The following is a 10,945-nucleotide window of genomic DNA, read 5'->3' on the forward strand; positions in this document are numbered from 1 at the left end:
TGCAGAGTGTTAATACTTAATAACAGCGTTGCTCCGCTCTTTGCGTGAAAATTAGTTGATGGTCTTGAGGGCTTACAAAGAAACGACTGCAAACGCTTTGGGGCTGGCCCGCAATGCGAATGCCGGCCTTCTTAAGAAGTCATTTGCATCACAGTCATCATTAAATTGCCACACGGGGATAATAATGCATATCAGGGAAAGCAAGGGCCCGGGACGACAGATCCGTGCAAGGTCACGCAGCGAGAAAGCTGGGCTTGAAACCCAGGCAGCCTGATTTTCAGGTCTAGCCCTTTTCRGCGATGCCACCTGCTTTAGCGAGATTAACTTTGCAACACGCGGGAGAGGTTGCATCGTTCACGAGCCAGCAGGCGCTTGCCAGCGTCCTCGGGATGCAGACAGCAAAGGCCTGGCTTGGGCAGGTGATTTTTTTCCTATTGAAATGCATTTGCGCTGAAAAYGTCTTATTTCTTAACCCTCTGCAGCTGCAATTCTCATATAATCACCTGGCTCCAGGACAGCGAACAAAATATTGGCAGTAATACGTGAACAGCTGGTTACCCCAGTGAACCGAAAGCCAGTTTCCCCCCATTCTGCCCCAGAGATGCGTCAAGAAGTTTCTCAATCCAACGCGTCGCAGGAGGAATTAGCTGGCTTCCCCCGCGGAGCACCGGCTGGTCCCAGCTGTGTTGCTAGGGGGTTGTCACCCCTTTGCCCCCGCGCCGCGGAGGAGCAATTCAGGTGCCGAGGCGGCGTGGAGGTTCAGGTGCTTTCGGGTTGCTCTGACCCTCCTCTGCGCAAAGCAAAAAGTCGGTGGATACACGTTGCAGCCCGCCTGCACTGAGTGGGAATGCTGGAAGGAGAGGGCTTCTTGCCACTAGTGGTGAGACCCCTCTGAAATGCTCTCGGGGGGCATTTCATGAGGTTGGTGGTGAACGGCTGGTGTCGAGGGCACAGGAGCAGGCACCTAGGGAGGGGGAGGTTTCCTTTGCTTGAAAATACATCGATATTTTTCAAAATGACTTTTTCAACACATTTATTTTCTTCTGCATCGCTCCCTCCACCCGTGGGTGGGGTGGCCTGTTGGGAAACGTGACAGCACCTGGGCTTGCCGGGGTGTTGGGAGCCGCACAGGTGTGCTCCCGGGATGCTGGTCACAACAGCCTCTSCAGCACGGCTTTCTGGAGAGGCAGGTCTTGCAACGTAGCTGGCGTTTGGGCCGTGTGGTTTTGTGTGGTTTTGGACCACTGGAGACCCAATGGGATGAGGAGCGGATTCTGCCAAAGATGTACAATTTTTTGGCATTCAGTTGGTATTTTGAAGCAACTGGTTGGGCTTTGTCTGGCAATGTTGGGAAGGGGGTCCAGGCATTTCCAAAATGCTGATGCTCTTGAATTTTCATAGCACCCAAAGGATGCTAAAGGACTTTGCAGAACAGCRCCCCAAATCTGATGGTGCTGAGGAACTCTGGGTCTCAGAGGTGGGACAACAGGAGGTGGAGGAAAGCCTCGAGGTCTCAAGCGACAGCAGGTAGTAGGAAGAAACGTGATTTGAGATGTTTAGACTATGGGGTGATTTTCTTTTGATTTCGTGGCTCTGCTTTTTATCATAGGTCCCTGATTTTGCTTGTAAAGGCTAATGCATGTTGCAATCAATATTGCAAATATTCATTGTGGAGGTTTGTGAGCTCATTGATGAGAAYGGTTGGGGTGATGTTAAATCCTAGGTCAAAATCTTCCTGTTGAGATCTAATATATGAGTGCTATCAATTTAGCCAGGTCAGCGGCAGCTCTGATCTCTACATTGCTGATCGTGCTCTCTAATTTGAGTTGCACTGGGGCAAATCTGGAATTACTGGCTYAATTTCCTGACGGTGCAACTTTTGGAATTGCCATTGGAGTCAAAGACGCTGCTCCATGTAGAGGGTGAATTCATGTACCTGATTGACTCGAGAGGGCTTTAGCCATCCACAAGCTGGTTTAGTGAGATTGCTTGATGTCAACGCTGGCGTGTCAAGATCAGAATCTGGCCAGCTCAGAAATGAGTGTCAGAGGAGTGCTAAAGGGAGAATGATCTTTATTTTATGGTCACCGTTTTGAAGATGTAGGTTGTCTACTGTCATTTTTTTGCAAACCAAGCCAATGAGTATTTGGAGTTGTTGAGGCAGCTGCAATCAAAGCTGGGCTGGACTGCATTGCAGTGGCAGCCATGGGATGTTTGCGGTCCCCAAAGTATTTTGCAATCTACACAAAAGGTTTGCAAACATCTTATATGACTCTAAATGTGTTATTATTTTTTTTTGATTTGCATGTACTGATTCAGTATATAGAAGTGATTTAAAGCACTTTATTTCAATGAGTACAGTAAATTGTGAGACATTGAAACTCGTTTTCTAGGGCTTTATTCAGTTTATATTAATCTTAAACATTGTCAGGGTAAATAATAAATTAAATGCTTAGATCAGAAGAAGAGGCATGTAATTAACGTGAACTTTAAAAAGAGGAATATGAATTGGCTGTATGGTGACCTTGGCAGAATTAACCTGAACGTGGTGATGATATTTTGTGCCATCACCGCAGGAGCATCACCAACAGAAAGAAGAATTGGGATATCGTGCAGGAAACTCATGGCTTTCAGGCTGAGTAATAGAAATGGAACGAAATTTAATGCTTAAAAGTGCAAAGTCAAGTCCCAAGACACAAATTCTTAGACTACTTTGGGAGCCGTGACCAGGTCCCGACAAAGCAGGAAAAAGAGGTGGGTTGATTATGAGCCRTTGCTGTGATGTGGCTGTGAAAATGGCCTGGGCTGTAGGAAGCAGGAGATGGGAAAGTGCCTTGTGTTGCTTTACCAGCCCCTGAGAAGATCACATCTGAAACRCTTTGTGAGGAGGAGTGGAGGAAAGAAACCAAAAAAGTAAGGATAGAGAAGAGTCACTGAAGCTGAAGAACACCACTGGTACRAGAACAAACAAGCCACGAATGAACATGGGCTGGAAACTGGAAGGAGGTGATGGTCACAGCAGATAGCCTTAGGAAGAGCTTCCCAGTGGGGTCAAGGAGACTCAGGGACCCACGTCCAATCCTATGTTCTTAGGAAAGCCTCCATGTGCACAGACAGTGCCCGCGTCCTCTGGGGCAGCCGTAAACGGCGCTTTGGACTCTCGCATCAGCAGTGCTCGCGGTTCGTGACATACTTGCAGCACGGAGCAAACGTTCGTGTGTTTGCAAACAGCCGGGTGGCGAGAAGGGATGGGAGCCAGGTAGGTGAAGTTCAAGAGCAATGAGGCATCGGGTGGCAACATCCACACCCACGAAATGGCTGTAATAATAATTCTGTGCAGGGACTCAGAGCTCTTCGTGAAGGGCAACGAACTCGGTTGAACGTTGCCTCTTGCAAGGGGGAACTCACCTGCCCTACGAGAGGGACCATGGAAGCTGCTGGCCTAGAACAGGACCCCGTTGTCCTCGCTTCTGTTGCTACACTGGTTGTTTTGGTTTAATGCCGTTTTCCCCTGAGTTAGAAAACTGGCAGCCACAGGGAAAACTGACTGACAGAAGGTGAGCTGAGCTGTCGGTGTGCATCTCCCCGGGGAGATGAGTCCAGTTTACATCCCCAGCAAAGTGAGGGGAGAGAAGGAAGAGGCGAAACGCTCATCTGACCAGGTGCCATCTCTAAAACGGACGTCCGAGTTTTCCCCAGCTCCTCTCTCAGTCCGGGGCGAGGTGCGTCTACACCTTCTCCGACATCCCCCTTGGCAGGCTCTGCGGGGAATGGAGCTCCACAGACTGCCTCCGGCGGGCTTCGCGCTCCTCCCAGTCCTCCTCTGGCTCAAAGCCTTTGAAGATGGCGAGCCTCTCCGAGAAGGTTTTGGCTTGTGGGAAGAGGATGTAATTGTAGATCACTGAGGCTGCTGCTGCTCCGACCAAGGGGCCCACCCAGAAGACCTGGAGAAGGAGAAAGAGAAGGATTGAGGGGGTGAAAATTGGCTTGTGTTTTGAGGCTGGAGTGGAGTCAAGGTCTCTGAAGAGCATTATGGGGGGCTTATGTAAAGACTTTCCTATACTGTGTTTGTTGGGTGCAAAATACAGACGCCAGCCCTGCTTTCCTCAGCCATCACTGCTGACTTGAACTCTTGTCCATAGCTGTGGTGCCTGAATACATCTAACCATCACCTTCAATCGCTTCCTCCTATGTTCTGAGTCAGAGCTGTGTGATCTTCATTAATGATAGGTGTGTCTTCCTACCCATTTATGCATTTTAAGAGTGGTGAGGAGCCCACCAGTTTGGGCTGCACACCTCTGAGCGTGTTATTCCAAATGACCGCAGATCCTACTCTGAACATGCTCTTTGCAAACGGAAATGTCTGGGAGAGCTCCTGAAGGAGCTAGTGSAAAATACAAGCCCAGATCCAACTGGAACCAGGAAAGCTTCCCAGTATGGCAAGAGTTCGACTCTCCATTGGTTTTGCTTCTTTTGCTAGATCAAGGTCAACAAATGATGCAGCCTTTTCCTGTTGCAATTCACCCTGCTTTAGATAAGCCAATTAAGAAGCCAGTGGCTCCACCTCTTTCTGCTAATCTCTATATCTCTCCTCCAGCTGGGAGCCGGCACTGAAATGCCAGGAATTTGGCTGGCTATTTGGCATTCTAGGAATATCAGTAACCCGGGGGGCTCATCCARCCGAAACGGCCCATAGATCTGCAGCGATGGGAGGTGCAACCTGAATTCTTACCCAGTGGTCGCTGAAATCTCCGACTATCACAGCAGGGGCGAAAGATCTGGCTGGATTCATGGAGCAGCCAGTGTAGCGGATCTAAAGAGAAAGGACRCACCGGTTAGCGTGAAGCCCTTTTACCTCATTTTTAAGTGCTCTGGTGTGTTAGCCCGATTCATTCACCACGCTGACATTTTGTCCTCGTTCGTGTCATTCCAGGAAGAGGGATGTTGGTCACTTCTAGCACCTGAGTCAGCTCATGTGAGTTGCCTTTATTTGTGCATGTTCTGCGTGAGCACATATGCACCGTGCATGGTGCAACTGGTGCAGGCGAAGCGAGGAGTCCTCCGCCGTGGCTCGCTTCCAGCACCTTTGGCTGAGTGAGGTGCCCTGCACCGTGATAGTGACGGCTGGGCCAAGCAGTGTCTATTTCTGGAGCAAATTGCTGCTCCTTATCACTACAGACAGCGGAAAAAAATGCCCCATAGACACTAGGACTTGCAGATCATTGGAGAGAGAAGATGTGGTGTAAAATTTTACTGTTTTAATGCAGGCACTGAGAAGTTGAGAGGGTCAAGGGCTGCTTTGTTCCTCCTGATACACCTGCTCCCAGCAAAAGTCCTCTGGGAGGGTTTTCCCTGGCCACTCATCCCGAATACTTAGTGTGTAATTAATACAGTCCTGAGAGCCTCATTTGCTAATGCGTTCACTCCAGCATCCAAGATAGGGCTGATCCCTGGATTCGTGGCTCGYGAGCTCCCGGAGGGACTCCAGGAGGAGCAGAGCCCCAACAGGGTCGTGTCTAGTAAAAGCTAAGCTCACACTATAGCTCTGTTCTGGCTTTTMACCTGCTCTACGCACCCCAAGGAGATGTCCCACGGCAACAGAGAGGCCGATGGACAGGGCGGGAGATCCCAGGTTGTCCTCCCGTCGCTCGTCGGTGGAGGCGAAGACGCACAGGACCAGCTGGAAGGTGAGGAAGAGCTCGACGGTCACAGCCTGCCCTGTCGTGGTCTCGTTGTGCAGCTGGAAGGGGAGGAAAGTCGCAGTTTGGTGACTGAGCTGGAAATGTCGGGGCAGGGGGAAACTCAGGAGGAGCCCAAAGGGATATAGGAAATAAGGGAGATTTTTSGTATGAAAGTGAAGAAGAGGAAATTTTTCCCAGGGAAAAGGRGAAGTGGATCAATAGGTAATGTTTTATTGACGCGTCAGGAAATGTTTTTGTGGTGTTTCTCTGGATATTTCCCTTTTTTCCCCCACCCTTCTTTTCCTCTCAGGTTCTTTTRTTTTTTTAAATACAAATATCTTCTAGAAAAGTTTATGCATTGCATTTTGAAAMTGTCAAAAAAAGAAATGTTTTGGCATTAAGAAGAAAAATCCTCTCTTCCCACTTTTTTCCCTCCCACTTTTGACTGCAAGAACTTTTCAGGTTTGATGTGATTTCCTGCATCCTCCTCTCCTCAAACTCTGCTTTCTGGCACTGTTTTATTCCTTGACAGATTTTAATCCAGATTCGAGGGCTTCGGCAGCGGCGCCGCCGTGCCGGGGAGCTGCCGGTCGCAGTCCTTGCCCATCTGCATTCCCTCCTCGCTCTCTYTGCTTTCCTGGCCCGTCCTGGCACGATCGGCCCCGTGAAGCGCTTTGCCCCGTGCGCCCGGCTCCGTCCGGGACCGCGGCGATCGCCCGCCTGCCTGAGGTCCAGGTCTACCCTTGCTTGCTCTCCTCTCTCCAATATTCCCTGTCCCTTGCGGGATAACTCGTGCAGGTGGCTACGAGACGAAGAACCCACAGGGGAAAAAATCAAAGTTTTTTTTTTTATATTTTTCCCCTCCCTCTTAGTTTTTAAGCTGTAAAACAACCGGGCTGGGTGTTTTCGAAATCTCTCCTAAAACTCCTACTTGTTTTGTCGGGTTGAGTAAACCTCGGCTATTATCAGTCTAAATAGCCTTGTTCTCCAGATTAATCCCCAATCCCTTTTTCGGCTGTGCTAATCTCCTTGGCAGCGAAGCCGGGTCCTGGCAGTGCCTCCCTGCTGCTGGGCTCGACTCCTCGGCTGCTGGGCGGCAGGGGATTTCGGTGCGCCGCTTGCCGAAGCGTGCCGCCCTCCTGCTCCCACCGCGGCGCCTCTGCCCGGGGGACCCGGCCGCACGCATCCCCCGGAAGACGAGCCGTGGGGCTCGGGGAAAAGCGAGGTGATAGTGAACCCCGTGACTTATTTTTTTTCCCTTCCCTCTGTTTATTATTTCTACCTCTTCGCATGGGTGGAAAAGGGGATGTGGGAGCTCCGGACGGGATACCACYGGGAGGGTCTCCTCACAGCTTCCTAAGCTTCCCAATTTTGCCCTTTTTCTCATGCCTGCAAATCAATATCCTCTGAACGCTTCTCTCTGTGTTTCGGAGTTGCACAACGTCTGAAAGCAGGGTCAGATCCTTGCAACGCTTCGGTAGCTGGGCGAAGTTGCTGCCGGGGCATGCACGTGTATCAGGCGCTGCGATAAACCAGCTGGATCTGGTGCTCTTGTGTCCTCTTTGCAATGGGACACAGCAGAATGAGCGGTGCTATCTACGGAAAAGCTGGGATTCAGGCAAAAAAACCTGTCACACCATCTCCAGCGCCAAGGGATCCGGCACAGCACCAGCAGCCTGTACATACTGGCAAGAGATAAAACGGAGGGGAAGAAGAGGCTGCCTGTTCCCACGCTGAGACGGGCAAGCAGGATGAACGGTGGGCGAAGAGGCCCCAGGAGCCCCGGTGCTCCCAGGAACAGAGTGACCTGGCCATTCTGGGCACCGCAGCGTGTCCTGATGCTAATCTCGTGGTGGCAGCCTAGCTATGTCCTGCGATCTACGTCCCAGGTCCTAGACCTAGACCAGGTCCCTGGACCTGGGCTGGTCTCAGAGGCTCAGGACACCATTGCCGTGTGCTTAGGGCATGGGGAACAGAGAGCTGATGCACTTGGTTCTGCCCTTCCCTAACCCTTGGTCTCCTCAAAATATAGATCCTCCTTGGCACAACCTTAAACAAAATTGAGATGAGGACGGCCTCACCTCCCAAGACAGGTACCTATGTGGCCAGCTGAATCACACCTTTGCCTTTGTCCCCAAAAGTGCAGGGGGCAGCCTGGACTCCTGGCTTCTTCACTGCTCCTGGAAAGACCCTGGATGTGGTAGCCTCACAGCTTTGGTCTCCACCAAACACACCACCCAAACAAAATAAACAGGATCCTTACTGGCCACGAGACCTTTCTTCACATCCCTCAGCCTTCCCAAAATCCCTGCCCAATCTTTCCTACTCTGCCAGCCCATCCACMGGCTGAAGTCTTACCTTGTTGATGGCCAAGCCTTCTCGGGCATCTGGTGGGGTGATCTCATGTAAGATGGCTGCACCAGCGACACCCCCCAGGAGCTGGGCCACCACGTAGAAGACAGCACGGAGGAAGGAGACGTGCGAGCCTATGAGACAAGCCACTGTCACTGCTGGGTTGATGTGAGCTCCACTGATGTGCCCCAGTGCTTGGACCAACGTGCCGATGGCCAAGCCAAAAGCCAGGGCAATTTGAAGGATGCTGGGGGAAGCTGAGGGCCAGTTCAGAGCAGAGCCCAGACCAAAGAGGATGAAGATCAAGGTAGCCAGAAATTCTGCAAAGACAGCCCGAGTGAAGGCTACTGAACGGAGCTCCCACATCATGGAGTAGTTTTTGTCGGTGGTTGTAGGGACTGGCTCTACTTGCAGTGTCTTCAGGCAATGTCTACTGCAGCTGCTGGGTCCTGAGAGGATGACGGAGGACGGCATATATATATATGGATGCAGAATGCCAAAGGATCTCCTACCGATGGAGGTGGGATCATGGTCCCAGGAAACCTGATGCTTTCCCTCATTTGTGTTCCAGCTGAGGGAACTTCAGACTCTGCCCCCTCCATTAAGCTGGGGAATGCAGCGTTCGCCACCCTTGGGAGGTCATAAATCAGCCTTGAGCAATGTCGTGRAACTTGGTTCATTTTCTCCAGGGCTTTCTTAACAGGGGCTATATTCCCAATATCACTTTTTGCTCCTCTTTTTCCCCAAYCCCTATCACTTGGCTGCAGGGGAAGGAGAGAAAGCAAATGGGGCACATAACTGTGCCCAYTGTAGGCCAATGACTAACTTTTGATGCTGTTGGCTCAGGTTTGAACTTTACTAAATTCTGCAAATTATAAGTTTTTCTAAACCTTTATTTCTTGACCCTCTGTTGGAATAAAAGTGCAACATGTTTCATGGGTCTTACCCAATACATAGATGAACAACCTCAAACATCTTGGCATGACTGATTTGGGGAATGGTACAAAGCCTCTAGAGAGCATGTATAGGGTTGGGTAAGTTGGACTAGTGCTGAAAAGGAAGATTTGGGCCACGATTAAATAACCACGCAAAACTGGATGCAGAAAAGTCTCATGTGGGCACAAAACTCCAAATGACTTACTACAGCTGGATTTCCCAGAGTGCCAGAACTTTATAGCYGGGGCACAGATTTCCTACCTAGAGAAATGGGAACAAGCCCCACGATATGACTGGCAGGAAAGAAWTTCTAGTGTGAACAGATGACATGCACAGCTGGAGTACCTGCTGTGCCATAACTATGGGGATTGTGGCCAACTTGGCTCTCAGGAATGTCTTCTTGCTTCTTGGCACTCATCACCAAAAGAAGAATAATTTTTTCTTCTTTGGACCATGGTTCCTCCGCATCAGTCCATCTGCCCATTCCACGACAAGTTCATTTTCTTTCTCTTGTGTGGCTTTACATATTTATTCCTTCCCTGGTGATGTCGGTAAAGCCTTTCACTCCCAGTGCCACTGGGGTTGGTCAATCTGCTGGAAAGACTGCACTTGTTTCTTCCTGCTGTCCCTTTCTTTAGCAGACTCCATCGATATTCTGAGCTAGGAGGAACATTCCCCCAGGGTAGAGCTGGGGATGAAAGGCTCATTTTTACTTTAGAGGCACATGGAGCATCAGAACTGTGAGTCCATTTTTTTGGCTCTGACAAAGGCTTCCACTGTCTGATAAATCAAATATTTTTTCCCTCCAGAGGAACCATGCAAGTGCCACCGGGCTGATATTAAAGGCTGACCTACAATATTCCACATTGCTCTAATTGTATGTGAAAGCCTGTTCCTTCCTCTACAGAAGGTACATGACAATACTTGGCCTATCTCAAAAAGATGCTTATGGGGACGGGCTCTTTACAAGGGAGAGATTATGGAGGGAGGAAACAGAGTGCGTGGGTGAGGCTGGAGCTTGGAAGACTTGGATTCAACTTTTTCCTCCAAAAAGGATGGTTGCTCTCATATTTCCCAGCTGACTTGGGCACATCATGGTATCAATCCAGCCTCCAGCTTGCCAGTAAAAAAAMCCCAATCTCACAAAAGAAGTTGTGYGGCTAAATATGTTTGAGGTCCTGATAAGCACGGACATACGGACGCATCAACTCTGTGGACTCTTGCATCTGCCTGCTTGGTACAAATAGTTATGTCAGCAACTATTAATGTGGGCTGTTATTAGTATTTGAATTGACAGATAATGAAGATAGGAAATTAATTGGAATTGATACACTTTTTGATTAATACTTGTGACAAGCAAATTGGGATGTTTCATTGCTTAATGCAAACTAATTAAGAGGAAAGAGAAGTAAGCAGGATTAGCTCTAAGCAACTCAAAACTCTAACATAGCCTCACGGTTCCCGCTCCTCCTTGGTGACACAGAAGTTCCCTCAGCCCTCTCCTGGGACCTAACGCGAGCGCTCATTAAGWGCGCGTTGGTGTCTGCGGAGGGGTGATACGCCGTTCTTCCTCCTGATGGCAGAAAATGGCCTGGTAATGCATTTTTAAATAATATTTTGCAAGCAAAGGAACTGTGCTTGCACAAAAACTTCTCAAGTGACTTAGATGTCTCAGATATCTCTGCTTGCCTGGCTCTGAGGAAAGTATAAACATCTTTAAGGTATCTCCATTCCATCTAAAATACCTCCGAGCCACAGAGAATAAAAGATTTATTGCACAAATAACTGTGTGTGTTTTCCTGCTTGGATGTGATCCTTCCGTAGTGGCAGGTGTGCTTCCCAGGCCTTGCTTGCAGCTCTGTTTTTTGCTCCTTTCTGCCAGTAGTGTGCGACTCCAGACGACTCTCCCTCCTCTCCAACAGAGGAGCAAACGCAGGTGCTTCACATGGTGGTTTTATTAGACACTGGAGAACAGA

The 10,945-nt window shown here is 49.7% G+C and overlaps 1 protein-coding gene across 1 annotated transcript; it reads right to left on the minus strand.

Moving 5' to 3' along the window:
- Positions 1-3,728: 3,728 nt before the first annotated feature.
- On the minus strand, positions 3,729-8,402 carry AQP2 (aquaporin 2). The gene is made up of 4 exons (XM_085315678.1): positions 8,040-8,402; positions 5,576-5,740; positions 4,733-4,813; positions 3,729-3,944 (listed from the first exon to the last, which is right to left on the minus strand). Exons 1-4 carry the CDS (start codon positions 8,400-8,402, stop codon positions 3,729-3,731), a joined length of 825 nt encoding a protein of 274 aa, XP_085171804.1.
- Positions 8,403-10,945: the final 2,543 nt, after the last annotated feature.

This window comes from Rhea americana, unplaced genomic scaffold (genome assembly GCF_003343005.1).
Source record: "Rhea americana isolate MKP2758 unplaced genomic scaffold, rheAme1 scaffold_435, whole genome shotgun sequence".
NCBI classification, from domain to species: Eukaryota; Metazoa; Chordata; class Aves; order Rheiformes; family Rheidae; genus Rhea; species Rhea americana.

Bases quoted from the DNA above. Each gene is read 5' to 3' on its own strand.
- AQP2 (XM_085315678.1), bottom strand. From the start codon at position 8,402: ATGATGTGGGAGCTCCGTTCAGTAGCCTTCACTCGGGCTGTCTTTGCA. The intron at 4,814-5,575 runs GTGCGTAGAGCA...CTTTCTCTTTAG, and splicing joins CCGTGGGACATCTCCTTGGG to ATCCGCTACACTGGCTGCTC. The intron at 3,945-4,732 runs GTAAGAATTCAG...CTCCTTCTCCAG, and splicing joins GAGATTTCAGCGACCACTGG to GTCTTCTGGGTGGGCCCCTT.